Genomic DNA, 19,763 nt, shown 5'->3' with positions numbered 1-19,763 from the left:
CTGAAAGTAGGGGAGAGGTCATGGCAGAGCTGAGGCACCCCAGACTTTGGCCTTTGCCTCTTGCCGGCTAGAAAAGCACAAAACATCAAGATAACGGTCTTCCCTCCCTTCCCCCAGCCTGGCCTGGTGTCACTGGCCCTTAACCCTGTCCATCTCGCCTATTCCCCAATCAGCACCCAGGGATGGGCTAGGAGCTCCCGATACAATTCCAGCATCTTTGGGGGGTGGTTACAGAGCTACAGAGAGAAGCAGAGCAGAGTCTGCAGTCCTGGTGGTGGGGTGAGGCTCCAGCACAGAGCAGACTGAGAAAGCAGCGGGAGGCAGGACCGGTTGGCCTCATGAATGGGGATTTAGCAGCTGGAAAGGTGAGCCCTGCTGGGGGCTGTGAGGGGGGGCTGTGGGGGAGGGAGGTCAAGGCCAGGAAACCCTCCCAAGATCCCAGAGTTGGAAGGAGCCTCACACCCCACCCCCCATTAGACAGATGGGAAAACTGAGGCCCAGAGAGTGCACGGAATGGCCAAACTCATGCCTCCATCCCGGAGCTCTTCTTGTCTTTCCTCCAGGAAGAGGGCACTTGGGCAGGACGGGAGGGGAAGAGGGGGCTGGTTTCATCAGCTTCATAGGAGCTGACCAGGCTGTTCACCCCCACGCATGCACCTGTCTAGAGCTTTGAAAGAAATCAGCTCGCCTGCCCTGGGAGGGCCTACGAGAGCAGCACAGCCCACCTGGAGATGGGAGCGCCAGGGGCAGGGTGGGCTGGCCTGGGGGCCGAGTGGGGGTTCGGTTTGAGCCGCTCGGACCTCGAGGTGGCATGCCGATAGGAGGTGGGAGGAAGGTGGGCGGTGAGTTCCTCACGCCTGTCCCCTCCTTGCCCCAGATGGCTTCCTCCAGCTGTCCCTTGGACCCTATTGGCAGCCTGGAGCTCCTGGATCTCCTGTTTGATCAGCAGGATGGCATCCTGAGACATGTGGAGCTGGGTGAGGACTGGGACCACGTCGAGGACCAGGTGAGGACACACTGGGCCTCAGAGCCAGAGCTCCACTTCCTCGGGGAAGCATTTAGGGCTCAGAGCTCAGTTTTAACAAAGCTCATCGTTGTGTTGAACCTCTCAGCTACTCTAAGGGGTAGGTGACATTAGCTTCTTTGTAGAGGTGAGGAAACTGAGGCCCAGAGAGGGATAGTTACTTGTCCAGGGTCACACAGCAGTTTGGGGTTGGGTTCAAGCTCAAACTCGGGGCTTGTGTCTTGGGGGTACCCAGGCTGCATGATTGTGTTCAGGCTCAACAACCCCGGGAGGAAGGAGCATTGGCCCCTTCTGTCTTGCAGAAAGGACAAGGGAGGTCCAGAGAGGATCTGTGGCTTGCTCGGAGTCACAGAGCAATCCAGAATAAAGCGCAATGCTTTTAACTCCCACCCTCCCGTCTGTGTCCCAGCAGGTCCTGCCAGGCCCAGACTCTGACGATTTCCTAAACTCCATCCTGGGTTCCGGAGACTCCGTGCCCAGCTCCCCGATCTGGTCCCCTGCAGCCAGTGACAGTGGCATCTCTGAAGACTTGCCTTCCGACCCCCCAGACACCCCTCCACGCAGAGGGGCAGTCGCCTCCCCCACCAACTGCCATGCGGCCGAGTCTGCCAAGGGGCTCTGCCCCTCCTATCATCCTGGACCCCCCTGCCTTGCCAGTCCCCCTGGGCCAGTGGCCCACGTGCTGGAGGCCTCTGTGGCCATAGACCTGGGTAGGTTCCTCGTCTTCATTCACCACCCTTGCCTGGTTCTGGGCGCTGGGCTTGCACATACCCACCCTTTGAAATAGAAGCTGTCTTGGACCCATTTCCCAGATGGTGACATGGCGTTCCCGGTGAGGTTTAGGAATGAGTCAGAGCCACCGAGCTGGGCTATAACCGTGGCAGACTGGCTCCCGCCCCAGACACCACCCTGTCAACTTCATCTTTGAACCTCCCATGCCTGGATCCTGGAGATGCTCGATGAAAGCGTGTGAGGTCACAGGACCCTAGGCCTCCAGATGCTCCTCCTGGATCTGGGGAAAACTAGCCTTATGCAGAAGACACCCCCCTCCAACCCCCAGCAGGGCGTCCTTTGTCCCTTGAGCCTTGCAAGGAGGCGGGAGCGCTTAATAGATTCACTGGAGCCTTTACAAAACTGAGACTCAGAGAGGTTGAGTCATTCAGTCAAGGTCACACAGCTCTGCCCAGCCAGGATACGAACCAAGAGCTGTGTAACCCAGAAGTCTGCATTCTGGGGAGCAGCCTGCCTATAGGTGCAGGGCACCTGAGGTGAATTAGAACTGGTCCCTGCCCCCAGGGGGAGATAAGGCGCTCTGGCTGGAGACCTAGTCTATAGTCCTGGGCAATAACAACCACTCCCTCCTGGGCTGGCAGTGGGTCCCCCAGTAGTGTCCCAGGGAATCAGGCTCCCAATTTCCCTCAGTGAGAAGATGAAGGCACCAGCTGGGGTTCTCGCCTTCAGCCCAGGCCTTGGGTTTGTGCCCCCAATCCCTAGCACATTGTGGTTAATCCTGGAAGGCGGCAGGTGGAAGCTGGGCACTCAGAGACCCCCACCCGACTTTTCCCTGGGTTTGTCCCCATCTGCCCTGGTCAGAAATGTGGAGCCCGGACCTCTGTTCCGAGGAGCAGGTTGAGCCGGCCGACCAGCCTCCGTGCTGCAACCTCACAGTGAAAGATCTCCTGCTCTCCAGCAGCGGGGCCACCGACCTGGTGAGCAGTCCCCACGCCCACCCCCGCCAGAGCGTCAGGGCTCAGAGGGCTTCATGGGGTCCCAGGACCTCCATTTCAGAGATTGGGAAACTGAGTTACACACAGGTTAGGGCACTTTCCAGTAGTGATAATAATTCTTTTTAAAAAGGCTAAAACCAAGTATCCGCTATAGGCCAGACATTCTTCTAAATGCTTTCAATGTATCATCTTTTAATTCACAGAAATGCTAAAGATTGGGGCTCTTGTTACATTAATTTTTCTCTTTAGGAAATGGCACAGAGAGGGCCAGCAATCTGCCTTAAGTCACACAGCAGCTGCTGGCTCGACGCCTGGGCTGACCTACTGAATTCCTGCTCACGGACCCAGGACCGTCTGTCTTTCCGAGGGCTTTGAGTACCCAGAAACCAGATCTGATGACCCAATTAGTGCCCCCATTTCACAGATGAGGAAGTAGTGATCAATGGCCTGGAATTCTGGGTAGTGGGGAATGACCCTCAGGATGGACAGACTGCCCCAATCTGTACCTTTATTCCGGGGTCTGCCATTCCACCGGGTGACATTTCTAAGACTTTGCCACTCGGATGACAACGTTCTTTCCTTTCTGATGTTTATCTTTCATAATTTAAATTTAGTTAAACACTTTTTAAAAATAGGCAAATACAATCATTCGGCTGGAGTTCCAAAGGCACAAACAGGCACCGGCGGGGGCGGGGGGTTCACCTCACCTCCCTTCCCACACAGGTTCCAAGGATTCCTTTCAAAGGGATTCCTCCTTCTCCTCCTCCCCCCGCTTCTAAGCTTGACATAATAAGTAGCATCCCACACTTATACTGGTTTTGCCCCTTTATTTTTTTAACTTGAGACTTTACCCTGGTGATTGCTTTGGGTCTTGAGCTTTTTCACAGCTCCCCTCCATGATCACCCGGATCATGCCTTATTTAATCTCTCCCCTCTTAGTCAGCTATCCCCACTGTGTCCAGCCCTTTGCTGTTATGGACAGCACTGCTGTGAATTTTCAGAACCCAGAACAGTGCCCAGCGCGCAGTAGGTGCTTAATACATGGTTTTCAAATGACTGTTAAGCAGATGAAAAGTCTGTGCGTCCGCGGTTTTGTCTGTGGTGAGGGTATCTGTAGGATCAGTTCCCGGCTCAGGGGGCTGATGCCGGCTCTCGAGCCCCAGTGCCCACGCGGACCCGACCGCAGACCGATGGACAGTTTCTCAAATCTGGTCCCTCCTCTGTTTCCCGGAGGCTGTCGGTTTCCCGCCCCCAGCGCCTTGTCCCCGTTTCCCCCACAGCAGCAGCATCACGTGGCAGGCCCCCACCTGCTGCGCCCCGGGGCTGAGCACTGCCAGGAGCTGGTGCTGACAGAGGACGAGAAGAAGCTTCTGGCCAAAGAAGGCCTCACCCTGCCCACCCAGCTGCCCCTCACCAAGGTGAGCCCGGGCTCCAGGCCCCGCCCCCTTTCCTGCCACTACCTGCGCCTGGGTCTCATCTGTGCGCCTCCTGCGCGAGAATGTCAGGACGCGGCTGTCGCTGGAGCTGGGAAATGCATTCTAAAGGCCAGCTGGGTGGGCGGGTTCTAACACCCGGGAACCGAGGGCGGGCTTCCAGGCAGCGGCGGATTTGGGCGCCGGGAACCTTCCCTGGGCCTTCCACGCTGTATCATACAGCCGCTTGCGAGCCCGAGCCCACAAAGGGGCTGCCCCGCAGGCCAGCTGTTCCTGCAGACGGGCTCCCACTGGGCTGTGCTGCATTGTAGGAATGTTTGAGTTTCTCTGGCCGGGAGTTTTCACGCAAGAATTCCGTGACTGTGGCCCCCGTACCCCCACACCGCCACAGGCAATAGCTCGCCGCAGCCCCCCGCCCCGCCCCCCAAGCCGATTTCACTCAGGACCTGGGTTTGCCATGCCCACTGCGAAGACCGTCGGGTCTCGGGACCCACCTGTCGGCCCCAGGAAAGCGCTGTTCCCCGCGCGGCCGGAAGGTGGCGCCATCGCCCCGGTGCGCAAAGTCTGGGAGCCGGTTCCTAACTGGGACTGGGATCCGGGAAAAGCATCAGGACCCAGGAGCCCCCTGCAGACTTTGCATGAATTTAGAGAGGTCTCCTGGACTCTTCCCCCAGATCCCTGGGTCTGGGGGTGGGGGGCTCCTATGGAAAGAGAGCAGGGGTCCTGACAACAGAGCGGACCCTCCTTCCCTTGTCACTGCGCAGTACGAGGAGCGAGTGCTGAAAAAAATCCGGCGGAAAATCCGGAACAAACAGTCAGCCCAGGAGAGCAGGAAAAAGAAAAAGGAATATATAGACGGCCTGGAAACTCGGTAAGGCTGGGGGACTGGGATGCCACACGTGGGGGGGGGGAGGGGAACAAAGCCAGGAAGAGGGGTGCAACAGTGACTAAGGTCACAGTTTTGGGGGGGCCTGACAAAATGAGAGGTTTTTTCCATTCTCAGGGAGAGATTATTTTTCACGTGAATTGCAAGGATGGAAAGATGCCCGGAGATGGCAGGGGGCTTAGTCTCGGGGTCCCTTTATCCCCCAGAATACGTGACACAAAGAAAGGAGAATGTATGACCCACCTTGTTCTAACTCTCTGCCTGAAGACGGGGAGCTTCCTCCCCTGGTCTGAACATCCCTGGTCCTCAGCTGTCACGGCTTCCTTGAGTGTGTGTGCGATGGGAGGGACAGAGGGGACATCATTCTTGGCAGAACTTCCTCAACGGAAAAACTGTGACCCCAGTGTCATCCAGTCACCTCTCTCTTAACTCACGTAAGGGGACAGCCTCCTCTTCTCTAACAGAAGTGTAACAAGCTCCCTCGCTCACTTCCTGACCCAGGCCTGACTCGATGGAGTGTTACAGGTCCATTTGGGTGTTCTGTGTCTTCCCAAGTCAGCTTTGGGCTGTCCTCCACTTCCAGGAAGTGGTCCATGACAAATGGACTGCCATGAACTGGTTCATAGTGGTCTCTTCTTATTTTGCTAAACTCTGTGCTGTAGGCGGTCGTACCCATTTTATTTTATTTTCTTTTCTTTTTATTTATTTATTTGACAGAGATCACAAGTAGGCAGAGAGAGAGAGAGAGAGAGAGAGGAGGAAGCAGGCTCCCTGCCAAGCAGAGAGCCCGATTCGGGGCTCGATCCCAGGACCCTGAGATCATGACCTGAGCCGAAGGCAGAGGCTTAACCCACTGAGCCACCCAGGCGCCCCCCCCCCTTTTTGGTCGTACCCTTTTTAATCATATGCTGTTCATTTGGGCTTTCTCTTTTCCTTCATCTTCTTGACTCATCTTGCCATAAACTTGTTTATTCACTTATACTTGCTGGAGAATGGCTTTCTGGCCTCCCTCCCATCCACCTGTACTTCTGTGTTCTAGCTCTTCCATTTCTGCTCTTAGCTTTATTATTATTTTTAATGTACCTACATTCAGTTCATTAACGTACAGTGTATGACTCATTTCAGTGGTAGTGTTCAGTGATTTGACAGTCTTATTGCCCTCGGTTTTAGTATGTTCTTCCTTGGTGCTTTATTTTGAAGAGAGTTTGTTCTCTTGTCCTTTTGCTAATTTTCAACACGTGTGCCTCAAGCTTGTTGAGCTGGAGGAAGGGTGGGAAAAGTCTGTCCCTCCCCGCCCTGCGTCGGCTGCCCCTTGCTCATTGTGAGTGGCTCCATTGACATTACCATTGGGTCCTTGGGTCTTCCTTAATCGACATCATGGATTCTTTTCTATCCCGTGAGTTATTTAGAAGGAGAGCTTTTCGGGTTGGGGGGGCTTATTCCTTTCCCTGGATCCAATGCCAAGACCAGAATATCCCATCTGAGTGGTCTGCGCCAAGACCACGCTCGCAGATGGATGCAGGTGGGAAAGGTGGGGCGCCAGCCTGGATCTGGGGTCCCTAGATGGACAGATCGCCATCGTGATGCTCCTCAGATGCAATCCGCGAAAGCCCTCATCAACTTCGTTTCATGTTGTTCTCCCAGACACTCTGTGAACTAGGTAACCGTTGCCCCATTCTATGGGTGAGGGGACTGAGGTCAGAGAGTAGAGTGGCTTGAGCTCACAGGGAGGGTGAGGATTGTAACTTGGTCCTCTTTGGACTCCCAGTCATCCTACTCCTTGGTCTTCTGGAAGCATCGCTGCCCAAGTTTGGCATTCCGTTCCCAGTCCTGGGGGCACGGACTGGAGGGAAACCCCCACACCAGTGCAGATGTGGGATGTAGGAGCGAGGCAGACCTGGGTTCAAATCCTGACCCGTCCACAGACTTGCCAGGTGACTTTGGATGAGTGATGTCCCATCTCTGGCCTCAGATCCCCTGCCTGTAAAGTGGGACCTCTCAGGGAGAGGTCAGCTGGGCCAGTTGGTGACAGGCATATTCTGAATGTCACTGTGACATTGTCCCTGCAGGATGTCAGCCTGCACGGCCCAGAACCAGGAGCTGCAGAGGAAGGTCTTGCATCTCGAGAAGCAGAACCTGTGAGTCTTGGTCCTGCTGTGGCAGAGGACGGGAGGAGCTGGCCCCCAGAGTCCCTTGCAGGAGAGATGAACTGTGTGGGGGACAAACTTGTGATGGCAAAGCAGAGCAGGGGTTATGGGCTCCACCTAGAAGGGGGCAGACTGCATAGAGGTGGGCACTTGCACTTGGGGACGGGTGTTTCCCGAGGAGGAAATGGACCACGGATGGCCAGAGGCTAGAAACACGGTGTTCTGGAGGACTGCACATGTTCTAAGAGGGGCAGTCATCTACTCAACATTTACTTAGTATCTCGTCCGTGCTGGGCATTGTTCTGAGCACTGGAACCACGAGATTAAACAGACAGGCCATCTCCCGACTTACAGAACTCATGGTCTAGTGGGAGACATACTAAGACAAGTGAAAATATGTGAAAGATTATTTTCAAATAGTGATTGTCACTGAGGGGGAGAGTGAAGCAGGGCAAAGGCACTGGAGAGCGAGTGGGGGATGCTCTGGGCAGGGAGGTCAGATAAGGTGACTTTTGAGAGGAGAATTGATGGATGAGAAAGAACCAGCTCCGAGAAGACATGGGGGAAATGTGTCCTTAGCACAGAGGGAACCAGCATGTGCAAAGGTCCTGGGGCAGGAACAGGTCTGGGGCGTTGGAGAAACAATATGTGGGCCCATGTGGTTGGAGCAGAGTGGGCAAGGGAGAGAGAAGGAGGAGGGGGGGAGGGGACAGGGCAGGTCGTGCCAAGCCTTGGGGGCCATGGGGAGGACTTGGGCTTTTATCCAGGGTGGGGGGAGCCCTGGGAGGGTGGAGAGAAGCCCACTTACATTTGAAAAGTTCCATCTGGCTACTGCTGGCAGCATGAACCCTAGGAGGGCAGGAGGGGCCTTAGCGGGGCCAGAATAGAGGCTGGAGCTGGAGTTTTGGTGAGAGATGATGGCGGCCTGGATCAGGGAGGCAGGGTAGCCGAGAAGTGAGTGGATGCAGGGCGGGGATGTTCAGGGAGATTTACTGAAGCGAAGATGGAGAGTCTGGGACTCTAAGACCAATGGGGCCATGAGAGATGAATGGGGTTCAGACATCAGCCAGGCTGGGAGACCCCAGAAACAGATGGGAGTCAGATCACAACCGCATGGGGCTGAGCCAAGGCCTGTGCATTCCCACTAAGGTCCCTCTTGGAGCAGCTGAAGAAACTCCAGGCCATTGTCGTCCAGTCCACCAGCAAGTCGGCCCAGACAGGCACCTGCCTAGCGGTAAGTCCTGGTCCCAAGGATAAAGGGTCCTTGGCCTTGGCCAAGGGGACTGTGCAGGGAGCTGCCATAGCCTGAGCCCCAGTTCAAGCACGATCTCATCTTCTGGGGCTTTCTTTGCTCACGGGGTGGGGGGAGGGATGGGGTGACCTCCCCCGTCTCCGCCAGGTCCTGCTGTTCTCCTTTGCCCTCATCGTCCTGCCCTCCATTAGCCCTTTCGTCACCAACAAAGCCGAGAACACCGGAGACTACGCACCTGTTCGAGGTAGGTGGGTTTGAGATGCTCAGCCTTCAAAACCCCTCTGGGGCGCAGCATGGGCACAGTCCCCTTGTTTCCCCAAGCCCCTATACTGGGCCTCTGGGGGGTGGGGTAGCGGACCCCCTTATTTCTACTCTCTGAGGCTGGGGTTAGGGAATAGAGGGACACCAGTCTCCCACCCTGTCCCTCATGATCCTCCCAACCCTCGCTCAGTTTTCTCCAGAACTTTGCACAACAACGTTGCCTCCCGCGTGGCCCCCGACGTCATACCAGGCTCCGAGGCCCCAGGACCGCGGTCCAAGGATGGCACATCCCAGGAAGGGTCTCCAGGAAGCCCCATGGTGGACTGGGAATCTCGGGGCATGTCGGCTCTGGGCAACTTGACAAAGGGTCTGGACAACTCGACTCTGATCCCGGACAACTTGACCCTCGCCCGGGACAACTCGACACTTGCCAAGGACAACTTGACACTGGTCCCCGACAACTCGATGGAGAAGCTGAAAGGGGCCACCCTGCTGGGCTGGACTGCGCCTGAGCCAGCGCTCAGCTCTGGGCGGGTGGGATTGGAGGCAGCAGGGGAGGAGCTGTGAGCACCATCTCTATGTGCCCGCAGGCCCCTGGGCTTAGGGGACCTTCTGTGGATAGTGACGACGGGCATGGGGGTGAGAGGTGAGACCTGGCAGAAGAGCCAGGATGGAAATGTACAAACTCCCGGACCCCGAAACACACAGAACATGCCCAGACACAGGACACCTGCAGGGTCACAAAGCCTGAGAAAGCCACAGACCCAGGCAAAGGAACAAACAGACACATGCAGAGTGACCCACAGACCCAGACAGACAGACACACAGACATCATGGCCCAACAGCTCCCCTGCCCCCGGCCTCCTCCCTGCCCCCTGCACAAGGGAAGAGAAACCGGCTAAGTCTGTGGGGACCCTGGCCCCAAGCCACCCCACTTTTCTAAGATTGCAGAGATCCTTAATAAAGTATTTTGACAGAACACGGCTGGCACAAAGAGGTGTTGGGTGGGAGCTGAAGCAGAGTCTCAGGCTCCCCAACTCCTGGAAGGAGGGGCTGGGTCAGCCCATGATGCGGAAGGAGGTGCAGCCCGACCTCCAGGCTGGAAAGGACACATGCCAGCCCTGGAAGTGCCTTCAGCACCTTGGAGAGCGGCCGCAAGGCCCGTGCTTGTCACGCCTGGACTGAGCTGTCTGGGGGCCCCCCCCCCCGTGCCGACGGAAGGTCTGGGGACCTGCCTTCTTGGGGGCCTCCACAGCCCACCCTGCTCATTTTCCAGATGGGGAGACTGAGGCATGGGAAGTGAAGGATGCGGGCTGGAAGCTGGCTGTGTCTTGATGCTCATGCGTGGTGACTCCCCACCTGCTCTGAGCAGGTGCCGGGGGCTGCAAACCAGACCTGCAAAGCCATGGCCTCTAGCCTCCAGGGGATCACAGCCTGGCAGCGGAGGGCAGATATTTAGAAACCATGCACACGGGCCCATCATCACACACTGAGGGCTCTAGGAATGCCAGCCATGGTACTGTCCTCCTCCTTCGTCCCCAGGCCGGGGTTGGCCCAGGCCAGCTCCACAGGGGCAAGGGGCCCTGCGGTCCTGCCCCGCCCCCCGCCCCTGCTCTCCAGGACTCAGACCTGGCCCGAGGTTATGAAAGTCAAACGCACAGACTCAGACGCGAGAATTGCTGTTTATTGCGCTGAAGACTCTTTGGAAGTCCGGAGGCAGCTGGGTGCACACACCTTTCTCCCTCTAGCCCCAAAGGCAAGGCAACCCCTACTGTCCACGCCACCTTGAAGTCTGGCTCCTGAATGGTGACCCTGCCCCGCCTTACCTCCTGGAGGGATGGTGAAGGCGATTTTGGGGAGGCAGGGGATGGGGAGTGAGGGCCCAGGGCTAGAGGGAGTTAACTCTTGTTGCCAGGAACTAGGGAGGGCCTGGCCACACCTCCCCAGAATGTCCTGAGTCAGGGACTGGGCCTGGGCCTAGAGGAGCAAGTGCCTCAGGTGTCAGATCCAAGGTCATGTCCAGGGCGAAAATGCTGCTCCTCAGGCCCACCCCAGAGGCCCCCAGAGCTAGAGAGAGAGGCAGTGGAGGGTGAGCCTGGCCTGGGGCCTGGATCCCAGCAATCAGCACCCTGAGGTCGCCCCCCCACCCCCATGGGCAGGTACGAGTGACAAAGTGAGACCAGTAAGAAAAGATGAATCCACGGTTTCTACAAAAAGCCCCACCCTCCCCAGGCCCCCTAGTCAGCTGGGGGCCACCTCGGCCTTCACCCTTTTGTGGGGCCTGTGCGGCAGAGGACTGTCCAACCGCTCCCTCTTGGGGCTGGCAGGCCCAGAGCCATTGTGCTGGGCGCAGGACTCTGTGGAGGGCTCCGGCTTGGGGCTGGCAGGTGCTGGGCCATTGAGCTGGGTGGGGGCCTCCTCTTTGGGCTCCAGCTTGGGGGCAGGAGGGCGGGGCAGGGGGGGCAGCGCCCTCTCCAGCACATGGGGGCCGTCCCAGGCAGGGATCTCCAGGCCCAGGTGCTTCATGAGCCTGGTCATGACCTCGTCCACGTAGCCATGGATACGCAGGTCAGCGTGGCGGTCCTGCAGGGGGGCAAAGGCAGGTCAGGCTGAGGCCAAGGTTGGGAGGGGAGGGAGGCTGGGGCAGGGAGCATGTCAGGGTGGGCTCAGAACGCACGTGCTTCGTGGGCTGAAGGTTGACAATGACCAGTCGGCCTCCGCGGCGCTTGGTGGCAAGGGGCAGGTTCCCGCTGGGCCGGATTTGCAGCGAGGTGCCCAGTGTGATGGACAGGTCTGCGCTCCTGGGGCGGGCAGGCAGAGTCGGACCGGGCCCCCTCCTAACTCAAGCCCCATTGTCTCCCCACAGGCCTTGTGCCCTGCTACACGCCCAGCCCCAGGGGTAGGGGTCAGCTCCCTTCACAGCTGCCTCTGCTCTCAAGGGCCACCCGCAGCCTGGGCCAGCTTCCCAGCTGCCCTGAGTCCCACCACTGCAGCTCCGCTTCTGCCTGGGCCCCCTCTCCCCCGACCCCCCATTGGCAGAAGCAGGGCTGCTGACGTGGGCAGGACCGTCGAGCCTTGGGACTCAGGTTCTACCCCGGCTCAGCTACTTCCCAACGGGGCAGCTTTGGACAGGAGCCCACCTCCAGACGCCTCGGTTTCCCTGCCCACAACACGGGCACGGTGCGGTGTGTGTGAGGAGCTGCTGTACTCAGGAGGACAGTGAGGCCCAGAGCACTAGCAACTGCCTCCCTCAGGAAGCCTCTCCTGACTGCCCCCGGGCCAGAGCTGGCTGGGCTTCTCCCTGCGTCCCCACCCGCCCAATCCGGGCTCTTCTGAGGGTCAGACCTGCTGGCCTCGTCAGCAAGAGTGAGGTCCCGGTCAGGCAGGGCGTCCTCCCAGTCCAGGATGGTATCTCGCAGCTCCCCCCTGCGGAGGCGGTGGGGACATCAGCACGGAGACGCGCACCCTCCCCTGGAGTCCAGGCAGGGCCGGGGGTCACTCACCTGCAGGCCCGCAGCCCCCTCGCCTTGGCCACAGTGCAGAGCCGGCCCGTGGCCTTGAGACCCATGCTGCCCACGACAGTGTCCCGGACGTACTGCCTGTGTTGGGGGAGGAAGGGGGGCCTGTGGGGCCAGGTCAGCCCACCCCCTGCTCCCCTGTGGCCTGTGCTGTTCTCCCAGGGAAGTGGGGGGCTTCCACAACACAGCTGGTCTGGCCGCACCCCAATACCAGTGGCGTGGAAATAGACTGGGAAGGGTTCCAGACAGAGGAGACTAGAGCGATGCGACAGTGACATGCAAGGTGGGACCCCAGGTTGGATCTTGGACCGGGACAAAAACAGAAGGCTCAGGAGCACTGGGCAGCTTGATGGGGGGGTGGCTGGGTGACCTACACGGCTTTCTATGTGGCCTTTACAACGAAAGTGCTGCGGCCGAGGAAGAGAAGAGCTCCTGGGAGACATATGTCCCTTGGGCCTAGGCAGTGAACACTTAGCCTCAAACGCCCAGCAAGGACTAACAAAACGGGAACGACCGCCAAATCCACGTGGGGATCAGCAGACTACGGACCTGAGGACCAAATCTGGCCCTCAGCCTCCTGTCCTTGTGAATAAAGCTTTATTGGCGCACGGCCACACACATCCTTCCCATGGTGTCTAACACAGCTCTCACACCTCGAAGGCAGAGCCTGTCATTCTGACAGAGGCCCTCTGGGCCATAAAGCTGAGAACGTTCTACCATCTGGCCCTTTCCAGAAAAGGTTTGCCGATCCCCGGTCTAGGCAGAGTTCGGGTCATCATATGATTCTTATGAGTTTTCTGTAGATTTGAAATTTTTCAAAATAGATTTGGGGACCTTTTTTTTTTTTTTGGCCATGGGCACCTCCCGCCCTTGCTGGGCGGTTGCTGAGTCAGCGCCCCGGCTCCGGGAAGGACTCTGGTTCAGTCTGCCCAGAGTGGGCAGACACACCTCTGTCACACTCTGTCTTGGGCTGAACTGTGTCCCCCAAAAAGATATGCTGGAGTCCCGACCCCTGATACCTCAGAGAGTGACCACATTTGGAAACAGGATCATCGCAGACGTAATGAGCTCACACTGGAGGAGGCTGGGCCGTCATCTAACAGGACTAGTGTCCTTACAAGCCAGCCAGACGGCGGACTGAGGGGTCGACAGGCCGAGGAGCGCCAAGATATGTGAGAAACCTCCAGAAGACACAAGCAGGCAGGAAGGAGGCCCCCCCCGCAGGGCTCAGTGGGAGCCAGGCCCTGCCACAGCTGACTTCGAACTTCTAGCTCCAGGTTGAGATGACCCGTTTCTGTTTTGAGCTGCCTGGTTTGCGGCCATCGTCCTGCGGCGCAGGAGAGGAGCACACCTCCCCCGGGGGAACATGTGTCTCCAGCCCCCACCCAAGCCTGGGTCTCTGGCCAGGCCAGAGGAGGCTCACGCGGCCCCAATGCAGAGCCTGACCTGGGAGGTGACAGAACACAGGGCCGGCCCGGGGCTACCCATGCCCTGCGCCCCACCCCACCCTCCCGTGGCACTCACGTCTTACACTTGACACACTCCTCTACAAACATGTTTCCGTGGAGCTCTGCCAGCTTGTCCCTGTGGGAGGAGAAGGGAGACACTTTGCCGTGGCACGGGGTACTGGTTCCTAAGGCTTAAGGCCGAGCACTGAGCCCTTTTCCTCCAGGAAGCCTTCCCTAAGCCCTCAACCATAGGATCAATGGACTCCTTCCTTCCAGGGCCTCTGGCTGTGGACTCCGCCATGCATAGTTGTACAACCTTACCCAGATGGCCCAACCTCTCCGAGCCTGGGAATCATTAACCTTTATGGCTGATCCCACCCCGTACAGGGACAGCCCATTCCGCTCACAAAATCCTTCCACACTCGTGCTGGAACCTCCAAATGTCACCAGGTCCAAAGGACAGGAATTCTGATACCCAGTTTGCAAAGAACCTAAGGCGATGGGTGGCCCCGGGGGCATAGGGTTTAGAGGAAGAGGGACGTGGGATCAACTCCTGGCTCTGTTGCTTCCCTGCTGTGTGACCTCGGACAGGTTACTTAACCTCTCTCTGCCTCAGGCCCCATCTGTGAAATGGGATAGCAGTGCCTAACTTTTGGGATATTTGGGGAGCAATGATCAGGCCTGGAAGGCTCTTTCCTTCACTCTGTCGGTCACCTCCCTCACTCCCTCATGTCCCTAGTCCAGTGTCACAGCCCCCCTGGCCTGTCACAGGCTGCATCTCCTGTCCCACTTTCCCCTTTTGTTCTCTGACCGTGATCACCGCCTGGCCTAGCGTGCAATTTGCTAACTGATCTCGTCTTCTGTTTCTGCCCCACGAGAGCGTAAGTCCCAGGAGGGGCTTCTGTCCTGTGCCCGCAGCGACCCGCGTCTAGAACAGTGTGTGTGCGCAGTGGGCACAGGGTAAAGAGTTGGGTGCGATCCGTTTCACTCCTGTCTGCGTGCAGTGGGTGCCGGCAGATTAGTGCTTCCTCCTCCAAAAGGGACTCAGGCCCATTTCAAAAGGGGAGGGGACAGTGGCCTCATTCCCCTTTAGAAGCCGAGAAAAATCCTTTTCCTTCAACCCTCGCCTACGAAGGGTGGGCAACTCATGTCCGCATCTGCCCCTGCTCTCATCCGTGGACTCAAGAATAAGACCTGGTCAGCCTTTCGGCCCTCGTACAGTGTTCCCACTCACTATAAAAGTAAAAAAGACGGTATGAAGACCCAACTACCAGCTCCCAACCGTGAGCACTTCTTCCGGTGCCCAGTTTCCTCTCGGCCTCCCCCCAAGGGAGATTTTGGAGCAGGCCTGGTGCTGGTTGCCGAGGGCCACACTCCAAGCCGACAGAGGTCCAGAGCACAGTGGTCAGGGCTGGAAGCACCCCTGAGGCTCCTGGGACCAGGAAAGGGGACCCCAATTCTCGAGATGAGCCCAGGAGGCAGTGACGGCAGATGACAGCTCTGGTTCACAGAGCTCCACGGGGCGCTTGGCGCTTCTCCCTGCTGCCTAAATCTCCGCGGTGGCCTCATATGGGAGGGGCCGGCATCAGCCTTCACTTGACAGATGAGGAGACTGAGGCCCCGAGGGAGCAGGGCCAGAAGCTGGGGGTTACCTGGGGAAGCCAGAGCGCACGTGCAGCCCGTCCACGTTCTGGCTGACCAGGAAGCGGAGGAGGCCCACACGCTCCAGCTGCACCAGCGCCATGTGGGTCTGCGTGGGCCGCGCACTCTCGAAGGTGGTGTCGAATTTGGGGGCCAGGCCCCGCTCCTCCATTGTCCAGACACCATGGGGGCCCCTGAAGGTGGCAGGTGTGGGGAGACACGGAGAGTTTAGGGTTCAAGGAGACAGGGTAAGGAATAAGAGACAGAACATTAGAGACAGAGACAGAGAGAGACAGAGAATCAGGGAGACAAAGATGGAAAGACAAAAGAGAGTATGTGAGACAAAGAGAAGGGAGGGGTGCCTGGGTGGCTCAGTGGGTTAAACTTCTGCCTTTGGCTGGGGCCCTGGTCCCAGGGTCCTGGGATCAAGCCCTCCATCAGGCTCTCTGCTCAGCGGGGAGCCTGCTTCCCCCACCCCTCTGCCTGCTTCTTTGCCTAGTTGTGATCTCTGTCAAATGAATACATAGAATCTTTAAAAAAAAAAAAAAGACAAAGAGAAGGGAGAGATAAAGGGGGCAGGGAGAGGAAGGGGAGAGCCTGTGGCACACGACAGCAAAAAATTATTCATTCCAATCAACATTTCCTGCTGCTACACTGAGCCTGGCCCTATGCTGGGTGATGCTGAGGTCCTAGTGGACCGAGGCCCTGCCCTCAAGGAGTCCTCCATCTCATGGAGGGTGGACCTAAGTGGTCACCGACCCCGCAGCTGTGAAGCTGGAGGAGCCCAGTGGAGGTGCTGCAGCCTGTGCATGGGGAGTGCAGGAAGGCTTCCTGGAGGAGGCTGAGCTGTCTCTTCAGCTGTGCGAGGAAAGGGAAGAGAGTTCGGGCAGGAGGGGTAAGCAAAGGCTAGGGGACTGACAACAGCCTGTGAGTTGGGGGAAATGAAGTGGTCTGGGGGCTCCAGTGGGAGCAACAGGGCCCGAGTGGGAGAGATGTCCTGAGGCGGGGTCAGGAAGGGCTTTGATTTCCATCCCGAAGTATGGGGAACTCTCCTGTGTGGCAGTGGGGAGCCATGGCAGATTATGGAGGAGGGGTGGAAGGGAAGCACACCTTAGAAGTGTGACATTCCTCCCGGAACCAGGAATCTGCTTTCCCGCTGCAAGTCTGGGCTAAGGGCCCATGAGGCCTAGGGAGGGAGTATAAACACAACAGGCCTGCCCTATAGGGCACCGTGCCTTCAGGGGCCGCTAGGAGGTGCCAGTTTGAGACCCCGGGGCTTCAGCAAGAAGACTCTTGCTCAGCACAGGCTGCCCCAAGCAGGGAGGGGCTTAGACACTGGTGGCACACCCTTGTCAACAGGTGATAGCCTGAGGTAGGGATGATTAAAGCCACTTGCCTGACACCAGGTCGGACAGAAAAATATTTGTAAGTGAGCATGGAGCCAACTGCCCCTGATAGCAATCTTCCCATAGTCTAAGGTAATAGAACCCCAGTACTTGGGCATGCATGGTGGGCCCAGACAAAAGACTACATTCCCCAGGATCCCTTGCAGCTAGGGATAGTCAGGTGACCACGCTCTGGCCAATGAGGTGTGAGTGACCAATGGAATGTTGAGCATGACTTAAAGGGACCTGTCTGCAAGGGTGGGTCTTTCCAGTCCCCAACATCCCCAGGAAAGGTGGTAGGACGGGTTCTGATGGCCAAGCCTCTGTGAGTTGACAGGGAAAATGCTGGCGGTAGCGGACCCTGCCTCAACCTTCCCTCCATGCCCACAGACCTGAAGTCAGGGATGCCCGAGGCGGTGCTGATGCCGGCACCTGTGTGGAACACCACATTGGAGGACTGCCAGACCAGCTGCGCCAGCTCCCACACCTTCTGCTCCAACTCCTCGGGAGGGTCGAAGATCTGTCAGGGGACAGAGCAGAAGGCAGAGGTCAAAACGTGTCCCAAGTGGCAAAGATTGGGATTCCCCTGCCTTGCCCGGGGATGGGGGATAGTAGGGGGAAGAGAACCCACTGGAAAAGGGAGCTTATCCTCATGTACCTCCTCTGTCCACAGCCCCCTGGGGCTCCCGCATCCTTAGGGAGCCTAAAAGCCTAAGCCCTCCCAGTGGCCCCCCGGAGGCCCTGCACGATCTACCCTCCCCTCCTCCCTCTCTCTCCCCCTCACCCACTCTGCTCCAGTCACACATGCCTCCTCACTATTCCTCCAACACACCAGGCCTGATCCTGCCTCAGGACCTTTGCACAGGCTCTAGGCAGAGGGTACAGCACTACCCACACGGCTCCTCTCTCACCTCCTTTAGCTCTTGGCTCAAAAATCATCTCATTTGCACACCTGTGTTTACAGCAGCATCATTTACAATCACTAAAATGTGGAATCAACCCCAGGGTCCATCGATGGGCAAAAGGATAAGCACAGTGCGGCCCGTCCACACACTGGAATACAATCCAGCCTTAGAAAGAAAGGGACCCTGGGCGCCTGGGTGGCTCAGTGGGTTAAGCCGCTGCCTTCGGCTCAGGTCATGATCTCAGGGTCCTGGGATCGAGTCCCGCATCAGGCTCTCTGCTCAGCAGGGAGCCTGCTTCCCTTCCCCTCTCTCTGCCTGCCTCTCTGTCTACTTGTGATCTCTCTCTCTGTCAAATAAATAAATAAAATCTTTAAAAAAAAAAAAAGAAAGAAAGAAAGGGACCCTGACACCTGCCATGACATGGAGGGACCCCTGAGGACGCTGGGCTCAGTGAGAGGAGCCAGACCCAGAAAGACCCATCCTGCAGGACCCCACTCCTAGGAGGGCCCCAGAGGAGTCCTGTTCACAGAGACAGAGAGGAGAAGGTGGGAGCCAGGGCTGGGGCAGGGGGTGGGGAGTCCATGCTTCACAGTGACAGTCTCCGTGTGGGGAGATGGAAAGTTTTGGGAGATGGAGGGTAGGGGGGTGGTTGCACGACGGTGTGGATGTTTTCTATGCCACTGAACTGTATACTTGAAATGGTTAAGGTGCGACATTTTATGCTGTGTATTTTGCCACAATTAAAAAAAAAATTGAGGGGCGCCTGGGTGGTTCAGTGGGTTAAGCCTCTGCCTTCGGCTCAGGTCATGATCTTAGGGTCCTGGGATCCAGCCCCACGAGGGGTTCTCTGCTCAGCAGGGAGCCTACTTCCTCCTCTCTCTCCTCCTGCCTCTCTGCCTACTTGTGATCTCTCTGTCAAATGAATTAAAAAAAAAAAAAAAAGTTTAAAAAAAATTGAAAAAAGAAAAGTAGTCTCAGTGATGCCTCCTGGGCCCTGGTTTCAATGCAGCCCCAGCTCTCCTCACCACTGCCCTCTTTACTTTTCTCCCTGAAGCTTACCGTCATCGGACTTATATTTACTTGCTCCTTGTCTGTCTCTCTGCTAGAATGAGGGATGAGAATGTGCCTGGTGCATAGTTGGTGCTCCATAAATGCGTGTGGAATCAAGAGACTAATCAAGGGCCAGGCAGGAGAAGAGAGGGGCTTCGGGAGGGATTCTGAGGGCTCTTATTAAATGCCTCAGAACGCGCGGACCAGACTTTAGGGGATGGGGCGATCTTCCCCCCAGTTTACAGAGGGGCGAGGGGACCCAGAAGGGAAGTGACTCACCCCAAGTCCTAGAGCAGCAGAAGGGGTTTTGCTGAAACTATCTACGTCCATCCAACCTGAAACCCCTCTCCATCACCCTCAGGATAAAGTGTCAGCTCCCCAGCCTGGCACGTGCGGCCCCTGCGGTCCCGGCTCTGGAAACCTCTCGCCTAATTTGTGCCCTAAGTGTGTTTCTTCCCACCTCCCCGCCTTCGCCCCTGCCGAGCCTTCCGCCTGCAACTGCGTTCGCACGCTTCCCTCATCAGAACTTCGGGACTTCCCGCGAACCAGGTGCCTCCCTCGGTCCGGCCAGGCCGACTGGGGGCTGGGGGCGTCCGGGTCCCCGGGAGCGCAGGGGGCGTCACTTCCCGCCCCCTCCTCTCTGGGAAGTCCCTCCCATTGTCTAGCCTCAGTGCCTCCCGATATTCCCACAATGCCCCGCTGCTGCCCGACCCCGCCCAGCCCGCGGCGCTGCGGGCGGCCTTCGGGAGGCCGGGCCGAGCTCACCTCGGGGAGGCCACACTTGCCCTTGTCCGCGTACGGCGACAGTCCCGCCGCGTAATTCACCGACATCCTCGCCGCCCCGATGGGAACAATAAAGTTTATCTTGTTGAGGCCGCTTCCGCCGGAAACGGGGCGGGACGTGGGGTTGGGGAGGAGTCGTGTTCCTCCCTATGCGCCCGGCCTCTGCCTCCAAGGCGCATGCGCCTCGCCTGACGCCTCGGGCGCCATCGCCAATGCTGGCAAAGGGAAGTCAACTTTCTTCGGAGTGTTGCAGGGTGGCGGGAAACTGGGTGCCGCCCTTGGGACGGTGCGCCAGTCAGCTCT

General features: G+C 57.8%; 2 protein-coding genes across 10 annotated transcripts; one reads left to right on the top strand and one right to left on the bottom strand.

Annotated features, from left to right (window-relative positions):
• The first annotated feature begins 212 nt into the window (after positions 1-212).
• CREB3L3 (cAMP responsive element binding protein 3 like 3) lies at positions 213-9,709 on the top strand. 3 transcript variants are annotated; one of them, XM_047705937.1, is made up of 10 exons: positions 213-365; positions 878-1,006; positions 1,437-1,734; positions 2,618-2,733; positions 4,032-4,169; positions 4,949-5,055; positions 7,140-7,208; positions 8,367-8,451; positions 8,617-8,713; positions 8,921-9,709. In XM_047705937.1, the coding sequence occupies exons 1-10, from the start codon at positions 339-341 to the stop codon at positions 9,295-9,297; spliced, it is 1,443 nt and encodes a 480-aa protein (XP_047561893.1). In that variant the 5' UTR covers positions 213-338; the 3' UTR covers positions 9,298-9,709. The 3 variants fall into 3 exon arrangements, with proteins under 3 accessions (XP_047561893.1, XP_047561900.1, XP_047561884.1); XM_047705944.1 differs by having other exon boundaries at positions 1,434-1,734; positions 8,661-8,713; XM_047705928.1 differs by having other exon boundaries at positions 1,434-1,734.
• A 690-nt stretch (positions 9,710-10,399) lies between these two features.
• On the bottom strand, positions 10,400-19,664 carry SIRT6 (sirtuin 6). Of its 7 annotated transcripts, none has more exons than XM_047705957.1 (8): positions 19,443-19,595; positions 17,115-17,242; positions 15,349-15,531; positions 13,773-13,832; positions 12,234-12,329; positions 12,076-12,156; positions 11,408-11,531; positions 10,400-11,313 (listed from the first exon to the last, which is right to left on the bottom strand). In XM_047705957.1, the coding sequence occupies exons 1-8, from the start codon at positions 19,506-19,508 to the stop codon at positions 10,972-10,974; spliced, it is 1,080 nt and encodes a 359-aa protein (XP_047561913.1). In that variant the 5' UTR covers positions 19,509-19,595; the 3' UTR covers positions 10,400-10,971. The 7 variants fall into 7 exon arrangements, with proteins under 7 accessions (XP_047561913.1, XP_047561952.1, XP_047561923.1 ...); XM_047705996.1 differs by lacking the exon at positions 19,443-19,595 and adding an exon at positions 19,138-19,327; XM_047705967.1 differs by lacking the exon at positions 19,443-19,595 and adding an exon at positions 18,957-19,128.
• Between the last annotated feature and the right edge of the window lie 99 nt (positions 19,665-19,763).

The sequence above is a fragment of the Lutra lutra genome, chromosome 1 (genome assembly GCF_902655055.1).
Source record: "Lutra lutra chromosome 1, mLutLut1.2, whole genome shotgun sequence".
NCBI lineage: Eukaryota > Metazoa > Chordata > Mammalia > Carnivora > Mustelidae > Lutra > Lutra lutra.
Note: the sequence above shows the minus strand (reverse complement) of the source record. Positions and strands in the feature narration are given on the sequence as shown.